At 36.4% G+C, this 21701-nt stretch overlaps 1 protein-coding gene across 1 annotated transcript in view; it reads right to left on the reverse strand.

Annotated features, from left to right (window-relative positions):
- Positions 1-11: 11 nt before the first annotated feature.
- Positions 12-21701, reverse strand: part of LOC106101138 (DNA polymerase epsilon catalytic subunit A) — a 26764-nt gene continuing 5074 nt past the window's right edge. The window contains exons 11-41 of the mRNA XM_013280266.1: positions 21086-21353; positions 20442-20551; positions 19991-20109; positions 19369-19508; positions 18719-18901; positions 18009-18127; positions 16555-16673; positions 16114-16315; positions 15194-15515; positions 14309-14540; positions 13695-13862; positions 13197-13361; positions 13014-13101; positions 12830-12945; positions 12152-12384; positions 11151-11276; positions 10728-10821; positions 10113-10294; positions 9418-9614; positions 8658-8808; positions 8026-8181; positions 7185-7387; positions 6106-6250; positions 5493-5677; positions 4311-4435; positions 3750-3827; positions 3252-3409; positions 2595-2754; positions 1696-1874; positions 1278-1410; positions 12-247 (exon numbers count right to left, since the gene is read on the reverse strand). Of these exons, the coding sequence (XP_013135720.1) occupies positions 80-247; positions 1278-1410; positions 1696-1874; positions 2595-2754; positions 3252-3409; positions 3750-3827; positions 4311-4435; positions 5493-5677; positions 6106-6250; positions 7185-7387; positions 8026-8181; positions 8658-8808; positions 9418-9614; positions 10113-10294; positions 10728-10821; positions 11151-11276; positions 12152-12384; positions 12830-12945; positions 13014-13101; positions 13197-13361; positions 13695-13862; positions 14309-14540; positions 15194-15515; positions 16114-16315; positions 16555-16673; positions 18009-18127; positions 18719-18901; positions 19369-19508; positions 19991-20109; positions 20442-20551; positions 21086-21353 (5024 nt within the window). The 3' untranslated portion in view covers positions 12-79. The remainder of the gene's footprint in view (positions 248-1277; positions 1411-1695; positions 1875-2594; positions 2755-3251; positions 3410-3749; positions 3828-4310; positions 4436-5492; positions 5678-6105; positions 6251-7184; positions 7388-8025; positions 8182-8657; positions 8809-9417; positions 9615-10112; positions 10295-10727; positions 10822-11150; positions 11277-12151; positions 12385-12829; positions 12946-13013; positions 13102-13196; positions 13362-13694; positions 13863-14308; positions 14541-15193; positions 15516-16113; positions 16316-16554; positions 16674-18008; positions 18128-18718; positions 18902-19368; positions 19509-19990; positions 20110-20441; positions 20552-21085; positions 21354-21701) is intronic.

Here is a 21701-nt window from a genome sequence, read left to right on the forward strand (position 1 = left end):
TTTAAGAGAATCTAATTTAATTACCATTCTATAGGTGGAACACTGTTATCAAAGCTCACTGTACATCTTAAATATTATATCACATGTTACTTAAATTAAATTCAATGAGTTCTAACAATAACGGCATCTTGTAGTATTCAGCAATTGTCTTGAATGTACTTAGTTGAGTTTGGATTTCTTTCTGTGGGACCATTAGTGCGAAATCACCAGCGCAGTCACATACAACTGCTAGATTTTCTCTTTTCACCTGTAATTATAATTATTTCTATAAACTTTCACTACCTTATGTGTAATCCCTGACACTACTGCAAATACTTTGACTATACTGTGCTCACTGGACTAAACAATAATTATACAGCCATCAGCAAGGTGTTGCCACTATACTTGTCAGACAGCAAATATAACAAATTGCTATCAATGTGGACTTTTTTTTATAACAAAAGTCAATACAACAACTGTATCCATTGGTTACCACCCATGCATTAGTACTTTGGAAAAGAGGTCGAGAACATTTGTTTATATTTTTAAAGGGACTATATCATTATGGTTAATGACTTAGGGGCTGTCCCACTAAATAGTAAATTGTCTGGTAACAACCCAAAATGTAAAATATGTGATGGAAATATCGGATTTCGTTATCTTATCTGGCAGTGACGTCATTTTTTCCTATCTGAGCTTTTATTATTTTTTTTATTACATCAGGTGGCAAACGAGCAAGCGGCCACCTGAAATCGCCAAAATGGCGAAGCGACCGCTGCCTATAGACATCTGCAATTGAAGATGCGTTGCCTACCCTTAATTGACGGAGAAGGAGACGCACATAAAGAGGACATTTCCCCTTCCTATGCCTCTCCTACACCGTCAAATCCACTTTTCCTCCCCATCCTTTCCTCTTAAGAAAAGGGTGGAAAGGGAAAGGGACTAAAATTAGGCCTCCGGCACCACACTCATCAGACGAAACGCGGAATCGCTTCCACTTCACGCCTGTTTTCTGTGTGGTCGTGGTATTACACCGGGCGAGCCGACCTATTCGTGCGAAGATGTTAAAGCGGGCTCTACCACTGTTAAGATGTTAAAGCGGGCTATACCACTGTTAAGATGTTAAAGCGGGCTCTACCACTGTTAAGATGTTAAAGCGGGCTATACCACTGTTAAGATGTTAAAGCGGGCTATACCACTGTTAAGATGTTAAAGCGGGCTCTACCACTGTTAAGATGTTAAAGCAGGCTCTACCACTGTTATTTTATCAGCCAGTGGGACACATAAGTGTTACATACCTGATGGCATCTGGTACAAACAAGGTCTTGTAACGTGAAAGTCATTGCCCGCCTGTTCATGACTTCGATCAGCCTCCATTCCAACTCCTGGTTATCGTATGGTGTTCCACATGTGGGACAGAGACACACTGGCCTGCAAAATACATTAAATGCTGCAATTTATTTGGAAATTTCTTGATTGTGCATTTTTCAAAGATTTCTCAAATGTTTATTTTTATTTATAAACTAACTGTTGCTCGCTTGCGTCCGCTTGGAATTAAGGAACATAGTAAATAATATAGCCTATGTTACTGATTGATTTAGCTTTTTAATTGGGAAAGATTTTTTGGAATTGGTCCTTTAGTTCTTGAGTTAAGTTATGCATTTAATGGTTAACTTGCAGTGATATTATTAGCCAGCAACATTTAATAGTACATACGTGTCATTGAGTACGTCCCTGTGCGTGTCCCTGCAGAGGTCGAGGTCCCTGCAGGCGTTGCACACGTTGCAGATGATCTCCGGCAGCGGGCAGGCGGCGCACGGCTCGCGCCACTGCGCCGCGCTACTGAACTCACCAACACCCAGCAGACGGAGCAAGTTGCGACGTAGTAGTGTTACCTGAGTAATATATGCATTACTAGCTGTCGCCCGCGACTCCGTCCGCGTGGAATTAAAAACAAAACAAAAGTGAGTAGCCTATGTGTTCTTCCAGACTATCCTCTAGATCCGTATCAAATTTCATCCAAATCCGTTCAGCTGTTTAGGCTACAAACTCTAACAAACATCCATCCGTCTAAACTTTCGCATTTATAATATTAGTATGAGTATGATTACTGTATAAATTGGTTAATATATCGGTGTACTAGCTGTTGCCCGCGACTTCGTCCGTGTGAAATTAAAAAATATAGCCTACTAGCTTTCGCCCGCGACTGTCCGCATGGAATTAACAAAAACAAAACTAAGTAGCCTATGTGTTGTTCCAGACTATTCTCTACATTCATACCAAATTTCATCGAAATCAGTTCAGTTTTTTAGCAATTCCGCGTTTCGTCTGATGAGTGTGGTGCCGGAGGCCCAATTTTAGTCCCTTTCCTGCTCCACCCTTTTTCTTATTAGAAAAGGATTAGATGAGAAAGTGGATTTGATGGTGGAGACGCATTGGAAGGGGAAATATCCTTTTTTATGTGTGTCGCCTCCTCTGTCAATTAGGGTAGGTTATCTGCAATTGCGGATGTCTGGGCAGCGGTCGTTTCGCCATTTTGGCGAAATTAGGTTGCCGCTTGCTGGTTTGTCATCTTATTGTAAAAAAAAACGTTTCCACTATATTTCTTAGTATACCTGATCATCAATAGATTGGTGTAATGAGAGCACTTTGCAGACTGCGTTGACGAAGAGCAGCGCGGGCGTGGCGTCCGCTGCGTCCGCGCGCGCGCCCGGCTGCGCGGGTATGTCGCCCGCACGCAAACACGGCATACGTAAGTTTATCTTCTCTGTTACACTGAAAATATATAAAAAAAATTAAACATAAACACATGTAGTTAATAATATTAAAACTACGAGTAAATAAACTTTTGTATTTTTTTTTAAATTAAGCTGAAGTGACTGAAATAAAAGTTTGTCGCACATAGTTCTAAGGTTGATTTTATTTGGCGGAGGTATTTTTGCTTGAAGTCAAGAAGATAGAATAAGAGAGAAATAATGAATTACTCCATCAACAAGAACGAACTTGGTTCTAGAATTAAGAACTCAAGTTGAAAATGTTGATTTCATATGTCAAGATATCATCAACATGACAAACAATATTATAGTAAACTAGCTTTCACGCGCGGTTCCCTCCGTATAATCTTAAAAAAATAAACAAAAGTAAGTATGTGTTTTTCCAAATCTATGCCAAATTTCATCAAGATCCGTTCAGCAGTTTCTACGAATTCCAACCAACATCCATCCATCTACACTTTCACAATATTATTAAGATAGAAAAATAAAATTTCTCACCGGAACAGTTTCTGTGATATTTCTCCAGCGACTAAAGCGGGTAGTTTATCCGGTGCGGAGTAGGCAGCGCTGAGGAAGCCCGCCACCGCCGTAGAGAAATGCTCCCTCACAGCCAGTGGTAGGAACTCCGCCAAGTTCCACTGCATCGTCACCTCGCCCTGTATACAATTTATAATTCGTATTTAAAATTATTGCGGCCACTTGAATTCGCCTAAGTGGCGAATGGCCGACTTCAAGGTCCGTAGATGACAGAAAGGGTTCCTTGGGCGACGTCAAGGACCATTGGCGATATAAAGGGCGCCTTAGGCGACATAAAGGGCCTTAGGCGACATGATGGGGCGCCTTTTTATGTCGCTTTTCTTATGCGAAAAGTCAAACATAAAGCAACTTTAAGTAACTAGAAAGCAACTGTGGTAGGAACTAGAAGTAATTACAATAGAGAAATTATAGATAAAGCGACTTACGCGTTTTATAGTAGGTTTAAAATTGTATACTAACCTCTTCTTGTGAATTTTCCTCACTTTGTGCCGGGGCCTGTGACGAGCCGACTTCAACTAAACCTGCCGGCAACTTGCCCTACACAAAAATAAATAAAAATACAAAATAAATGTCATATATGCTTACGAAATATAAAAAGAATTATACTGACCATTAATTATTCCTTTATAAGCTAGACATATATTTTCATATTAAAATACAAAATTAGTATAAAAATTCAATTTAAGATCAATTTTATCTGACTCGAAGGACCAAAATGTCTAAAATTGAGTATATATAGTAGTAATAATAGTATTACAAGTGTTATTTTTATATATGTGTTTTTAATTATGTAAAATATATCATACTAATATTACTAACGCGAAAGTTTAGATGGATAGATGTTTATTAGAGTTTATAGCCTAAACTGCTAAACGGATTTCAGTGAAATTTGGTACAGATGTAGAGGATAGTTTGGAAGAACACATAGGCTCTGTTTTTTTTTTTTTATTTCCACGCGGGAGGTTTCACGGGCGAAAGCTAGTTATATATTAAATAAGAAAATTAAGAGATAGACAATACCTGTATCCCGGCGTGGTTTGCCTCATCCAGCCACAGTAGGTAGGACCAGCACTGCTTGTAGCGGATGTCGATGCCGTGGAACAGCTCCTTGTTCCTGATGCTCTGCACCACGAACTCCACGTACCCTGGAGTTAGTATTTAAAAACATATCTCGGCATAGCGACTTTTGACTGTCAAAGGATTTGTATAACATTATACTCATCCCTAAGCGTCGTCTGTCATATAATAGAACCTCGATAACCCAAACCTCGGTAACGTAAAACCTCTATAACTTCAAAAACAAATGTTCCCTTCCCATCAGCGCCCAAAACCTCTATAATATAGACCCTTGATAACTTAAAACCTCTATAACTTAAAATATTTTGTGTTTCCCTTGGACTTTAACTTATCGAATTACTGTATTGAGTGCGGTGGCTCAGGGGTTGAAGCATTTGACTTGTAATCTACAGGTCTTGGGTTCGAATCCTGTAGCAATATGATTATCAATCGAATTCCTTATTTACATAATTAACCCTACGTTCTTAAAGCGAAAGAAGAAGAATAGCGAAGAATCCAAAGATGAAGAGAAGTCAACCAACCCTTAGTGGGACAATGTTGACTATGGCCTAGTCACCTACAACTTTAGGTTAGGCCACAATCCCCTTAGTGGGGACGTATAGTGAAACTAGTAATGATGATTTAATTTATTAGTTTCTAGTGTTTATGCAGTGATTTTAGTTAATCATACTAATTTATCGAATGTTTAGATGGATGTTTGTTAGCGTTTGTAGCCTAAACGGCTGAACGGATTTCGACGAAATTTGGTATAGATGTAGAGGATAGTCTGGTAGAACATAAGAGCTACTCACTAATTATTTATTTTTAAAGTACACTTACAGATAAGCTATAGAACAATTACATAAGAAATAAGTTAAAAGACACAAGAATGATAACAAATCCAGTTATAGGTATACAACATTGTTAGAGAAAAAAAAACATTACGGTTAGGTTACGAAAAATGTGGACCAAACAAGATAAGAGAAAAAAAAATTAGCTAAATCCAAGTCTTATGGCCTCTGAATGTGAGCATATGTGTTTTTTAAACTATTGTTTTTTTTTTAATATCAAGCGGGCGACAGCTAGTAATCAACATCTGCGATTGACTAGAGGTAGTTAATAATTTACAGTAAGAATATAACTTACCGATACCATCCATGACAGTATTCTTCTTAGTATAGAGAATTATTTTATTGAAGTCAGCATACACTATGGCGGAGCCGAGCCGCTTGAACTCCGCCACCAGCATGAGGAACAGCTTCTTCATCAGGTTGTACAGAGTACGACGCAGCGCGGGGTCGTATAGGAGTGATGTTGGCGTCTTCAGCCATCTGGTGAAGAATATCATCACCACCTCGTTATATATCATCACATGGTCTCGGAGCATATCCTAAGGGGTGGCTAGGCTATAGTTGTGAAGAATTTTAGTTGGTTTAAACTATGGAATATTGAAACGACATTTAATGTAACAGCGAATTAAATGATATCAATAATTAAAATGCTTTTTTGCTTTTTATCTAGAAAATTATATTAATAACTTACGTTTGACTGATTGTAAGCGGCGCCTATGATTCGTTTCAATATTCAGCCGATAGTGTTCAATTGGTATGAAAAATAGATTTTATTATTTTCATTGACGATAATCACATCCTACGTAGACTTTTCGTCTATTAATTTTTAAGGAATTTGTGGTTACAGCGCGTTGTATTTTAATTTCGTTTCATTATTCAACTGTAAATGACTCTTGTACTATTATTACCTATAAAAGTGCGATATCTGATAATCAGCGAAGACGTTTTTGTATTGCGTGACGTCACGCAGCCAGGCCGCCACCATCGTGCGCAAGATCTTAAACGCGGCGCTGCACTGCGCCGCCTCGTCGTAGTTAGTCGTCGCATTTGCACCTTCAAATAAAAATAATTACAACAAAAATAATTAAAGCATATGTACAAATAACCGAGCGAATTACAAACATTTTTGTGCGAATTTCTTACGAAATAATACGTATGTACAGTGAAATCCCTCCACGGTGTTATACTTATTGAAGGTGGCTTGGTCCTTAACAACATAGTACCTTTTAAAAAAAGTTAAGAAAAATAGTTGGTCATGTTTGGTCTATATATTTCTTATAGTTTGGATAAAATGAAAAAAAAAACACTTTTCTCAAATCAATAATGTCCTACAGAACAGATTTAAAAATAAGACTAAACAATTTTTTAGTACTACAGACGCACATAATCGAATCGATTTCACTATTATTGAAACCGTTATATTCTTTACACTATATTCACTAGAACTGTCCTCTTATTAGTTAATAAGTAAATAATAATTTTAGTTCGATAAATTTTATTTAAACCGATTATCGATAGTTCATAGTTGTTCGCTATGCGTGCTTATTTCGTCACTACGATACCTGTCTATTAAGTAGGACGTTTACTTCATACAAATTGAATTCGATATGTGCGTCATTTTTTAAAACTAACCTATACTATTATAATAAAGCGTAAACACACATTTCTTTGTTGCCTAAGATCTCAGCAATAACAGCGTGTTTTTAAATAATTCTCTTTTTAATAAAAAGCCCTACACTTACGTCATGCTTTAGGCTAAAGATTTTCACGCCATTAAACTTAGGGGGTAAATATTTTGGATAAAAACCCTAATGTGGGAAAGAGACCATAAGTTGCTGCAAACATCAAGGAAGCAAGATTGCCATAGTAAGGTAATTGGTATTTTGACATTTGCAATTGATAATTTGACAAATACAAACAATAAATTATAATTTTAGGCAAACTATGCCTGGTGTAAGTGTAACACCGCGTATTTCCGCGACAGTACCTGTAGAAGTGATAGCATCCTGTATGTTGTGGTGGTGAGCGCCGAAGGAGGTGGCGGCGCTGGTGCCCTCCGCGTGCAGCACGTGCTGCGCCTGCAGCAGCGCGCACACGCTCAGCGCGTCGCTCTCCAGCTCCACGCACACGCCGTACGCGCCGCTCGCGCTGTGCGCGCACACACACATCTCCTCCACTTCGCTCACTAACCTACCAAATAACCTTGATTTATGTGTTCTGTCGTTTAAATATGCAATCTGAAATTACGGATGTCGCAGCGATTGCTTCGCTTTTTTGCTAGGACTTGTATCACCACTGACTGATAGAGGCTGAGATAGCTGATGACGTCACTGTCAGATAAGGGAACAAAATCTGATACTCCCACCACATATTTTACACGTTGGATTGTTATCAAACAATTTATAATTTGGTGGGACAAGCTCTTAGAGTTGTTAATTAGTCACTAAAGCAACCATGGGACCTAATTTGAAGGATAATATTGCACTATTGTACTAATATTATAAATGGAAAAGTTTAAATGGTCGCATGTTAGTTTGTCAGAGTTTGTAGCTTCGATGAAATTTGGTATAAATGCGGAGGATGGATTTGAAGAACACATAGGCTACTTATTTTTTAAGAATACGCACTCGGAGTCACAGGAGAAAGTTAGTTCACAATAAAGCGCAATAAAAGAATGTAAAGGAACTGTGACAATTCTAACAAAGTTAATACGTCGGAAATCGAAGGAGGCAGAAAGTTTTAGAAAAAGCATAGTAATTTCTAATATAGATGATGTAATTTTGACATTAATATAATAAAAATTTAAATTTTATAAATAAGTTATGAACCTATTATCATCGATCTCTCTGCCGCCGAGATCAGGTCTCTCCAAGTTGGAGCACCAGAGCACGAAGTTGTTCTTGACGAGATGTCTCGCGTAGAACAGGTCCGCGCCGAACAGCGTCGGGTCTGACGGCATGTTGCCTACAGGCACATGGAAATATCTGCAAATAACATAGATCATAGAAATTCCTCTTTTTGGAAGTCGGATGAAAATATAAATACTTGCTAATAATATATGGAATCAGATAGGACAGCTGATAGAGATGTATGGAAGAGCAGCACATACTGTGCCGACCCTCCATAAGGGATAAGGGCAAGTTGATGATGACGATGCCAAATAACCACTAATAGCCTAATGGTTAAGAGTATGGATTTTCCTAGCAAACACCTAGAATTTAGTTAGAATAACATAGAGACTATTACCAAATTAACCAATATCTAATAATATTTTAAAAAACATTCTTATACACGCTCAAAGACTAATTCCCAACTGATATTGTTTTTTTTTTGTATTCTTCTGGGAAGTCCCTGTTACCAATTTCAAATTAATTACTAGTTTTAATTAGTCTTTTAGGTAAGATAAAGACAACAGAATACATAATACACAATACATTACATATTATAATATTTATTTTACCTGCTTTGTTCAATAGTCATATTCAATACGGAGTCCAGGTTGAGGTAATGTCGCACGATGGCGCGCGCTCCCAGCCGCTGCCACTCCAACGTACTGTACAGAGTCTCCACGTCGCGTACGTGCAGCGGCACTAAGGGAAACTCTGACAAACCTACGTATCAAGGTAAAGTGATTAATAAAGGGTTTTGAAAAATAAAACTACATCAGTCTACAGGTAATAGATAAGAATACAAAATAACAGAATATTTTGCTTACATTTCTTAATTCAGTTCCGTTAAACTCAACATTTTTGTTAGGATATGTGCTACAATAGTTGAATGATAGGACTCGAATCCACTGTCAAGAAATTATAATTCTTAGAATATTTATACTTTCTAGTCGATTTAAATTAAAAAAAAAGAATAATGCTACATAGGTATATGACCGGTTGCAGTGGTTGATAGTTTTAGGTAAAGGAATGTGAGTATAAAATACGCACGCATACTTAGAGGTTTGCCCCGTGCGCGTATATCACGCCGATACCTAAATTTGTGGACAATAGTCGCTAAATAATTTGTATACAATTCACGGACGTCGCCAGCTAATGATCTAGTCATGGGCAAGTCAATGGTCAAGGGGGTTGCTAATAAAAACATTATTTTCTTCCAAAGATAATGTTTAAACGAAAAACTCCCAAGACGTTAGCAATTTATCTCGTCTCTAGGACATTAGTATTTTACTTATATAAGGGGAGGGGGGTTGCCTAGGATGTGTCTGTTACCTGGTATCAATGTGAGCAACGCCGCCGTCGACAACGAAGTCTGCAGCGCGAGTAACGTAGCACCACAGCGCTCATCTCTGTACCGCTGTAACGCACGCCCCACGCCGCGCCATACTGCGCGTCCAGAACTTTCCACCACCGTCTCCCATGTCAGCTCCGCGCTGACCAGCTCGCTTTCATCCGTTCCTAGCTTTATCCTAAACACATGCCTATGTAAGTTCTCTGATATTTGCCCCACAACTGGACGCTGACCAGCTCGCTTTCAACCGGGAATAGGTTTATTTTAAATATCCGCTAATGTGAGTTTTCTCAGATTTGTCCTGACTTAAAGACAAATATGCGCCAGTCTGTGAGTAGGAATATTTCAACCCTCACCCCGCTCTGTCCCCACGGGGGGACAGATGAAAAAGAAACGTTTTTTCGTCCAACATTTTGCGACAAGGGGACGGTTGGAACTTATTTTATTTCTTAATGGTTCCATCTGTCACCTTATTGGTGATGGTGGGACAAAACGGTGGGACGAAATGACACACAGATTTCGGTAAAAGTTACTATCTATGTTTTTTAAATGGTGAAAGAATTTTTGAAAATAGTCCAGCAGTTTTTGAGTTATTTCAATTCATACAAAAATACGAATCTTCCCTATTTATAGTATGACTTTGGTATTTTCTTTACACATTATAAATAAAACTTACTTAGCTGTACGTTCCGCAGCAAACAGTGTATTCATATTGGGGAGCTGATTTGTCTTGACTGTGTCCAGTACAAATATGTAACCCTTCTTAATAGGACCCAGTATTAACGCCCACATACTTCTGCTAGAGTTTAACGCTGAATGTTGGTACAGAAATATATGTTTCATAGGCGATACACCATCCTGAAAAGTTCATAATATTAAATATACTAGCTTCCACCCGCGACTCTGTACGCGTGGAATTAGGAATAAACAAAAGAAAGTTGCCTATGTGTTCTTTCAGACTAACATTTATATATAAGCTAAACATAGATGCCTTAAAGCTTTTAGGCTACAAATATCTATCAAAACTTTCGCATTTATATTAGTACTAGCTTACTCCCGCGACTCCGTCCGCGTGGAATTAAAAAAACAATAGTGAGTAGCCTATGTATTCTTCCAGACTATCTACTCTGTACTCTACATCTATACCGAATTTCATGGAAATCCGTTCAGCAATTTAGGCTACAAACTCTAACAAACATCCATCCATCTAAACTTCCGCATTTATATATTAGTATGATATAAAAATATTATAAACATGCTCGGCTCATTATTAATATGTGTTTCTACATACTTGTTTAGGTAAATATGGCTGATGTGCAACACTCTTGAACTGAAGTTGGCTCAAAGTGAACATATCCATTACGTTTGTACCGGATTGAATCATCCTGAAAAAAAATATCAGTTTGCATCAAAATTCAAACATTTGAGACATCAGATGTCATTTTATACATCAACTAGTTGTTGCTTGGGACTTCGCCCACATGAAATTAAATAACACACATAAAAAAAAAACATACAGACGACTTGAGTACCTCCTTCTTTTGGGAAGTCGGTCAAAAATATAAACTACGTTACTCACTGATAACGTAGCTTTTTAATGGTGAAAGATTTTATGAAATCGGCTTAGTAGTTTTTGAGTTATTTCAATATATACAAAAATACAAATCTTTCCTTTTTATATTATATATATAGATGTAATTTACAATGATCTTACTTTCTGGCCTCCTGTGGGTCGACAGTACAGATGCAGCCCAGTTGTACTAGAACTCTGAATTCCAGGCTCATCTGAGTCTCGTAGATTCCTTCGATTTCTGGCGCTGATAGTTCTCCCATTAATTCCCTATAACACAAACGTTTTTAAACATTAATGTAATAAAAAAAACATCTTATATGATTAAATATTGAATGGTCAATATATACGAGATTTAAAATACACATTAGAAAAAATTTACCACTGGACATTTTTTTAAATTTAATTTCGAGAGAAAGTCGTAATTTTATTTGGTTAGTTCAAAATTATTTATAGGCTTGATCAAATTAATTGTAGTTACTTGCAGTTTTTGTCTCTTTCCTGCATGACGATTTTTTCTCCATCTCGCTAAGTTTAATAGTGTGCAAATGTACAAGTATAGCCTAAAGCGTGTCGTAAGTGTAGGGTTTTTTATTACAAAAATAATTATTCAAAAATATGTTGTAATTGCCGACATCTTAGGCAACAAAGTAGTGTGTCTTTACGCTTTATTATAATACTAGCTGTTCGTGCGGCTTCATCCACATGAAATAACGAAAATTTTATTTTATTGTTAACATTTGTCAAATTATCAATTACAAATGTCAACATGACATGACATGATGACAACCTTGCTTCCTTGATGTTGGCAGCAACTTATGGTCTCTTTCTCACATTAAGGTTTTTATCAAAAAAAAATTACCCCGTAAGTTTAATGGCGTTAAAATATATAGTCTAAAGCATGACGCCAGTGTAGGGCATTTTATTAAAAAAGGAATTATTCAAAACCATGCTGTAATTGCTGACATCTCAGGCAACAAAGAAGTTTGTATTTACGCTTTATTATAATAGTATAGAAGTATAGATAGCAATATCCAACAATATACTGAGATTCCTGGCGTCCTACATAACTAAGTAGTGTGTGTTTATGCTTCATTATATTCGTATAGATTTTATGTTGTCAAGAATAGAATAAAAAAACTCACTCCTGATGTTCCCTATATATCTGTTCAGGTACAGTATACTGGTAGAGATGCAAGGCGGGGTGCGCGCGCGGCAGCACTCGGTTGCATTTCTTCCAGTAGGTGCCGCTGTCCGCGCCGCGGGACACGCGCTGGTTCACGTAGAACGTGCGCGGCACAGTCAGGCGTATCTGATGTAACTCGTTACCCACTAACGCCCATAACCTGAAGAGACCTGGTTCTGATGTTTCTGATACCTGTGATATATAATAAAATCGATAAAAACATATCCTGTCCACTGTTGTACTGTTGTTGTTGGTATTTTTCTATGTATCGTTAAGAAAATCAGTACCGCGCTGTAGAATTGGCGCAACACTAGATTATTGGCATAAACGTCACATCTCTATCTGATGGCTGTCAATGTCATCAGAAGGATTGGTTTTTCGCGCGCATTCCTGGCGAGTTCCCTAGTGGAGTGTTAATTTCCTTTTTATTGTATTTTTTTTTCAGAATATCTGCCAGTACATTTACTTGCATTATGTGTAATTTAAATATTGTATTTATATGGTCGTATTTAAAGTCGTTTTTTAAATCTGTTTTACATTTTTAAATTCAAAAGGGAGAGAGTGAGATAGTGAGAGTGGGAGAAAGAGAAGAAAGATTCAGCATAATTTTAAGTCTTATCGAGTTTAATTTTCTCACCTGTATGATCTGCCAGGGTGTATTCAACAACGTACGTTGAGCTCTTTTCAGAAACCCACCCAAAGTGTTAACAGGCCCTGTGCTTTTAGGTATAGCGGGTGATTTCTCAATTTTACCTGAAGAAATATTAAAATAAATTAAATTACGTAATAAATGTATAAAAATATTATGTTTAATATCTTACCTCGTTTATTTCGATTAGCTAAACCCTTTTGTTCCATTTGCCATTTCCATTTTTTCTTTTGAAATACAATCCATGCTATACGTTCTTCCTAGAATATATATTTTTCTTATAAAAGTGCATTTTATTAGCCTTTTATTTTAATTAGAAAATCGTTTATAATTACTTAAAATATTAATATTTTACCTTTGTATCGCCGAAGGGCGGTGGAGGTCCTAACGCCTCCCTCCATGTAGCGAATTCTTTAGTAGGCGATTCCTCGCGTTTTCTTTTCACTTTGTGTACTATTGGTCTGATCGGACTTTTATTTGTAGTCGTTTTTCCTATATCTTCAATGTCCATTTCGGTGTTCTAAAACGTAAATGGTACAAAAGCTGTTAAAAACATGAATAGACTCGAAATTCGTGACGTCACAACGTGTTCGTACAGAACACTAACATTGTATAATAAAACGACAGTATAAAATAAAATTAATAAATATAAAATAATAAAAAAATAATATAAAATCACAGTAACTTCCAATTATATTAAACATTTTGGCGTCTATTAAATTGTATTGCTTACAACAAGTGTTTAAGATGCGTTAGAGAGAGAGAGAGCGAGAGAGAGAGAGAGAGAGAGAGAGAGAGAACGTTTCATGAGCATCATATTGCAGACAAAGATAAGTGTAAACACAATACTTACACCAGTTTCATCTTGACTTCCTCCCGCTTCATCTTGTACTTGCTGAATTTCTCTTGGTTTAGCACTGAACATGTCCGTGATCTTTCTCGTCTTGAATTTATCCGTTTTAGCGAGCATTTTCTTATGCAGCCAATCGGGATACTGCACTCTAGGTACTGGGTTATCTAACTATATGGATAAATTATGAAAAATTAATATATCTACATATACAAAATTGACACATTCAGTGCTACTTAGCGAATTCACTGGAATAAAAAAATAACGATGGCATTTAATGTAAACTTTGTTAATGCTAGTATTTTTTTACAAATAACCCCAAAGTATCTTTTACCCGTGATATCATCGTTGTCAGTTTTAAAAAAAGTATATCACGTATTCAACCAAACTTTTACATCCACATGAAATTTCATCAAGATCTGATAAGTCCTTCTAGAGACATCTAGTGACATCCAACCAAATATTCGCATTTATAAAATTAAGTGAGGTATAAAAATAAAGAAACGGGTGATCACAAAAGTGTTATCTCCACACGCCACTACGATTTCGTTCGCAAGTGGGCTCGCCAGGCCAGTTAGCAATAAATGTGTCAAACGCGTGTATAAAATACCACTAACCCCTTGCATAGCAGCAGGTATAGTAATAATCTTCTGAATAGCGCCGCTCAGTCTCTCTATATAGTAGGCCCAGTCCAGCACATCTCGTATATCAACATCGTCAGCTACTGTGGGATCCTTCAGCCAGCGACGGAGGTGGTGTCTCCGCACGCCAGCCGGGGATTGGAAGATGGCCAGAGGCACCGCACGCTCTGTTACTGGAGCGCCCTCTGGTTTCCGAGATATTATAAACCTATACCAGTAGGGAAATCTTGTAAATAAACGTTTCCAGAGACCTTGAGTAATAAAAATTGTTGGGAGTTTATTGATAGACAGGACAGCAGAGTGCCTATTATACGCGTTTATGAGCAATTTTGGAAGCAAATAGCTATCTATATAGAGGTATAGTCCGACAAGGATATCTGTCCCGGTGCTAATTATTTTAGTCACCAGTGGCCTCCCCTGTCAATGTTAAAGTATTACAACATTCTTTTCGAATTTTATGGTGAAAGCTGCGACTACAGAGCTTTTTCATCTAAAAGATATACTTGTTTGTTTTAACTTCTATCTACCACTAAATAAGAGCTAGCTATTAAATAAAAGCTACCATACAACAAGTATGAGTGGATAAAATGTTGTAAACTAATCTGTGTGCAATTATAAAATTAAACAAAAGCAAGTAGTAGCCTATGTTTTCCCCCAGACTATCCTTTTCATTTATGCCAAATTTAATGGAGATCTGTTCAGCGGTTTAGGCTACAAATTATAACCAACATCGTATTTATAATAGTATCATGTATTTTTAAGTATTCTATAAAGTTCTGAAATAAATAAAAAATATAGTATTTCGTTGGCGCTTTCAAAACACCCTATATAATGTTAAATTTATATAAAACAATTACTTACCTGCAAGCTAGTCCAGCATCTTTCACCATCTCATCACCGAGGAATTCAGCTAATCTTTTAGCAGTAGATATTGAAGTAGACTTTTGTCCTCCGTAATCTTCTAACTTCTTCGACATTGATCTATTTTCTGATATCAACTCGAATAACTCTGAGTCCGGCATATTCGAGCCCTTACTGTACAACACATCGAGCCAATAATCGGCCACTTTCGCGACTGCACTATAACAAGTTTTTAAATCATTCCCTTTTAAAAATGCTTCAAACACTGATGATTGGAATATTTTTATTAATTGCAATTCACCGCGACGTTTCACTTCGAAACCTGAAATTTGAAAATTCAAACTATTGAGCCGATTTCAAAAATTCTTTCACCATCACCGTAGGCCTATCTTAAGTCCCTTTTTCTTATAAGAAAAGGATGGGAAGGGAACGTGGATTTGACGGTGGAGGAGACGCATAGGAAGGGGAAATATCCTGTATATGTGCGTCTGCTCCTCCGTCAATTAGGATATGTAACGCATCCGCTATTGCGAGTGATTGAGTGATTCAAGTAGCTTCTTGCTCGTTACATTTTTTTATTTCACACGGACAAAGTCGCGAGCAATAGTTAGTTAAACATATTCTCGTCTCTCTTCGTATTGAATGTAGTTTTTCGTGAATCAAATACATACAAAAATACAAATCTTTTCTTTTTATAATTTTAATACAGATTTAAGTATTTTTTTAGATCAATGGTTGAATATTGAGAGGCAATATTTTTTTCTGGTTATCTTATAAAAAGTAGAAACGTTTAAAAAAAGAAAAAAATACATGCATATTCCCTATTATGGTACTTAGTGTTTTAAATTATTATAAACTGTTATTTAAGATTTACAAATTTATTAACAACTTTTTAATTTCGAGTTTAAATAATAATTTACCTTTTAGTTCAGCAAGTGAGCCGTCAAAATTGAAAACAGCGTATCTCTTCTTTAGTTTTTTGCCCTCCTCTTTAGAGGCGGGCAGAACCATGGCGAGGTAGGGTCCGTCCACTTCAAAGAATATGGAATTCTCAGCACGTTGTTCGTAAATTTTTGCCTCCGCGTCTTTTAATTCAAAGTATTGATCATTCGTGAAATGGTCCTAAAAAAATATATCTTATACAAAAATGTTTAAAACTGCGTAATTATCTTTACAAAAATTTGTAATACTAGCTTTCGCCCGGGATTCCGTTTGCGTGGAATTAAAACAAAAGTAACTAGACTGTGTATTCTTCCAGACTAACCTCTACTTTTATGTCAAATTTCATCGAGGTCTGTTTAGCAACTTTAGCACTTATAATATTAGCAAGTTTTCGTCAGTGGAAACTAACGCTTATTTACCTTAACCATAGCATTAAGTACCGCATTAGGATAGGATACGTTGATTTTCTTCTTCTTCTCGTGTGTGGTCGTTATTGTGACGTTCTCTGGAAACGAGGCCGGCAGCACACACCATATACCTGTACCAAATATTGCACTTATAGTGTATAACTAGCTGTTCCAGTTTGACTTCATCCCCATGAAATTAGGTAAGTTTTATTTATTTTTTGATTCTTGGGGGTTTGCATAGATGTGCATTTGTTAATTTTTAAGCCTTCTGCTGTAGTGTGTTTTTTTATATTTAAATTACTAGCTGTTCCCGGGCATCATCCGCATGAAATTATAAAAATTTTATTTTATTGTTTACATTTGTCAAATGACAATGACTTGCTTTCTTGATGTTGGCAGCAACTTACGGCCTCTTTTCCACATTAGGGCTTTTATTCAAAATATTAAGACCCTAACTTTAATGGCGTGAAAATATACAGCCTAAAGCATGACGTAAGTGTAGAGCTTTTTATTAAAAAACAACTTACTCAAAAATATGCTGCAATTGCTGACATCTTAGGCAACAAAGAAGTGTGTGTTTACGCTTTATTATAATAGTATAGATTATTATTTTAGTAAAATATGTTTTTAATCTACACGAAACAATATAAAGCGTAAACACGCACTTTGTTATGTAGGATGTCTGCTAATACAGGATATTTAAAAAAAATCTCATAAAAAACCCTAAACGCCACGCTATAGGCTATATATTTTCACATTCATTCATTTACAGTTTGATTAAATTAGCGTAAACTGTCATGTAAGAAAAAGACGAATAAGCCAATAGCAGCAAAGAAAGGTTGCCATGGTAACGGTAATTGTTAGCCAATAAAGTCCTTCATTGTTATTTGCGCATTTGACATTTGTTAATAAATGTTTATAAATGTAAAGAATTAAATAAAGTTTTTATAATTTCAAGCGTATAGATAGGAAATGAATATAAAAGGAAGTTTGAGAGAATCCTGAGTGATAGAGAAGGTAAGGAGTAAAAGGTTAGCAGGGTATGGACATGTTATGAGGAGGGAGAATCGCATATAACAAGGATAACGTTAAGCGAAAATTAATTAAGAACGGCTTAACTCACGCTTTCATACTCCGATGACGTCACCGACTAGTTTCAGACCCTTCGTGAGTTAAGCCGTTCTTAATTAATTTTCGCTTAGAGTAATGTTTCACGATAGTTTAAACAATTTAAAGGATAACGTTATTTATGAGAGAGGTACACCGGTAGAGGTAGACGTAGAAAGAGATGGATGGATTGCGTGAAAGGTGATATCATCAAGAAGGGAGTGATGACTGAGATGACGTATCATAGAGTTATTTGGAGGACAAAAACCTGTTGCGTCCCTACGGGAGTAGGATAAAGAGGAAGATAAGTGTATGAAGTCATAAGGGAACATCTAGCAGTCTATAATATTCTAGTATACCGTCTGTATCCAACTCTAGTGGGCGGCCAATTTGCTCGATGATTTCGCGAGCTCGCATTATAATATTAGCGCCCGTGTAACACACGATGCCCGCCATCTCCATACTGTGCCAGCGAGCTCTGTACAAATCATACTAAAATTATAAATGCGAAAGTTTAGATGGATGGATGTTTGTTAGTTTGTAGCCTAAGTGACAGAACGAATTTCGATGGAAATTGGTATAGATGTAGAAGATAGTCTGGAAGAACATACAGTTTTGTTTTTTTTTATTCCACGCGGGCGGAATCGTGGGCGAAAGCTAGTTTAAACATAAAATGTTACTGTTAAGCCATTAATAATAAAACCAACATTATCTAGCATTCTACTTCTTCCACTGGCTATTTTTCTTTAGCATAAGTAGCAAAAGATCAGAAATTGTATAAAAGAAATGAATTATTTAGGGCCTGTCCCACCACTGGCTGATAGAGGCTCAGATGGCTTAAAAATGATGTCGCTATCAGATAAGGTTACAAAATCCAATATGTCCATCACATATTTTACACGTTGAATCAGACAATTTACAATTTAGTGGGACAGGCCCTTACATTTATAATAAAATATCAGAAGTGCAGCGTAACATTTTGTACACAATTTCACGACTGCACCGTTTACATTTGAATCATTCACTCGCTCAGTCATTCATTCATTCATCCATTCAGTCATTCACTCACCCGCGTCTCATGACGTATCCGTAGAAGGAGTTAAGGATGCATTTGTGTGCGAGCTGCAACGAGTCGTATAACACTTCACGGCTCTTAGCGCTCTTCACATCGGCTGCGTCTCCGCTCTTTATAGCCGCTGTTACCATCGCTTTAGCTTGCTTATTCAACGCTTTGTACTCGTAACGACGGTCCCTTTAAACAAAAATATAAATAAAACATAATATACGTAATCACTGCCAATGTTCAAAACACTTTCTCACGTTAATTTTTTTTTATTCTGTATGTATTTATGTATAATGTATGTATTTATGTATATATCTTTTCTAGTATATCATTATTGTATGTTTATATAGTACATGCTGTTGCTCTCGACTTCGTCTGAGTGAAATTAAAAATATAATAAAAATAATAAAAAAAAACATAGTCTAAGTTACTGATAACGTAGCTTAGTTATTAAGTAGTTTTTGAGTTATTTCAATACATACAGAAATACAAATCTTTCCTTATAATATTAGTATAGATATCATTTTACGTTTGTGCACTCTCTTGTTACTCGCAAAACATCCTCCCTGTACTACAACTTTTCGAATTTTCTTTTGTGTACTAAGTTTAAATAAATAAGTATAGAAAAATATTAAATTATAATATGGGAATCGAACCTAAATGCTCGTACTGTGTCGACGTAAAACGAATTCTCCTTCTGACAGACTGTCGTAGTTCTGACTTCGGTTCGTGTAACTTTTGTTTTCTTGTATGCCACTTTACAGTAATCTGCCAAACGCTTCTTTTCGTATGCAGCCTTAAATAAATAAAAAAAAATCGGTAAACACAATAGAATTATATAATCATTTCTCGAACTTTCTTTGAGAGAATCTAGAAATGAAATACCTTAAAAATATCTTTAAACTAGCTGTACCCATGCGACTTAATCCGCATAAAATTATAAAAAATAATTTTACTGTTCACATTTGTCAAGTTATCAATTGCAAATGTCAAAATAACATGACATGATGGCAACCTTGCTTCGTCGATGTTGGCAGCAACTTATGGTCTCTTTCCCACATTTGGGTTTTTATCCAAAATATTTACCCCCTAAGTTTAATGTCGTCAAAATATATAGCTTAAAGCGTGACGTAAGTGTAGGGCTTTTTATTAAAAAAAGAATTATACAAAAACATGCTGTAATTGCTGACATCTTAGGCAACAAAGAAGTGTGTGTTTACGCTTTATTATAATAGTATAGAAGTATAGATAGTATAGATGACAATATAAAGGATTTACCTGGTCTTCTTTAGGCAGCACGTGGAAGGCTCTCGGGGGACCTCCGGGATGTAAAGGAGGAAACTTTTCCGTCTCTAATTGCTGTTGGATACGTTGGTATTCACTTCTTGATGCTGGCACTGAAAATAGCCTCAAATTATGTGATAAATTAAAAAAAAATTAAAAACGTATTAATTCTATAAAAGAATTATGAAAAATAAAATAGTAAATAGAGATAGTGAGAGAGATAAAGGAGGACGGAGAAATAGGTGAAAGAAAGAGGGAGAGGAGATAAAAAGAAAACAAGGATATATCAAGAGAAGGCGAAGATATGGAAAGGTAAAGAGGGAGGGAGGGATAGGTGAAAAAGAAAGGGGAGGGGAAAGGAGAAAGATAAAAGTAAAAAGGGGGGTGAGAGGGAGGAGAGTCCGGAGAGAGAGAGAGAGAGAGAGATAGAGAGAGAGATACTCACAGTACTCTCCGCGCCACATCCAGTCCATGTGCCGCTGGCAGACGGCGTCAGGGCGATTGTAGTCGCACACCGCGCACACGCTGGAGTTCACCATCGCCGAGGGCTGCAACCTACATCACCTTTATATCTACTTTTCTCTATGAAACTATCATTTTTATATTTATTATCCAATAACAAACTCCCAAAGTTCTTTCATAGACCAGTGTAGTTTATTATGATTATTATTTGCTTCACTCAACATTATAATAACTATCTTTTGTTGTTTACATTGTTATTTTATTGTGTAAATGACAATTGCATTTATTTGTGAGTAACCATGGGAACCTTGTTATTGGCTTGCAGTTTGCTGTCTTTTTAGTCTGATTTTTCCCTAGTTATTTTTATTTGAACATAAATAATTAAATACAACTCAATAGAAGAATTCTTCGACAGTTAGGGCAAACCTTTAGTTGTAACATTTTTTTAATTTCATTATTGAATAGCAATGCACTATGTCCGCGTGAATTAAAAAAAAATAATAGCCTATATTTTCTTCGAGATTATCCTCTATATCTACTCCTTTCATCGAAATCCGTTCAGCAGTTTAGGCAACAAACATCCATCCATCTAAACATTCATAATATTAGTAAGAATAGAAAAATTACCTGTTAGTCAATATAATATTAGGATACATAGCGCCTACATCCAAATGGTATATTAATGGATTTTCATCTCTCCGGGGATGGTCTTTCATATGCTGTAACTTGGCTTTGATTTCCGCACACACCTCATCAAAGTTGGTGACCAGCTCGAGAGGTATACCTTCCTCTACTTCTATCGCATGCCTCATCGTCTTCTCTGTGCTTTCCATCAATTTGTCAACAGCTGATGGTACTATACGGAACTTGCATTTTATATCAGCACGGAATACACCTGAAATACAAGAATAAAATAATTGTTACTCAGAGTTGTTAAGTGGTCACTAAGGGAATCAAGAAAGTCAGCAATGCTCTGGGGGGAATATTTTTTTTAGGAATTAGCTAGATGAAGGAAATAATTATCTCTACGTTATTGAGTTTTTTTTATTTTTTTTTTATTAGCTTTATTTTGTACACATAACCAATATTACAACACAGCGGATAAACATGATTAAACAGAAAAATTAAAAAAAAAATAGTATACGTTATTGAGTTATCTATAGTATAGGATTAAATATATTTAGTATTTCGAAGTAGTTTAAATGTCTGTTTTATTTATTTTTTGATTCTGGGGGGGGGGGGG

This window comes from Papilio polytes, unplaced genomic scaffold, assembly GCF_000836215.1.
Source record: "Papilio polytes unplaced genomic scaffold, Ppol_1.0 DF824024.1, whole genome shotgun sequence".
NCBI classification, from domain to species: Eukaryota; Metazoa; Arthropoda; class Insecta; order Lepidoptera; family Papilionidae; genus Papilio; species Papilio polytes.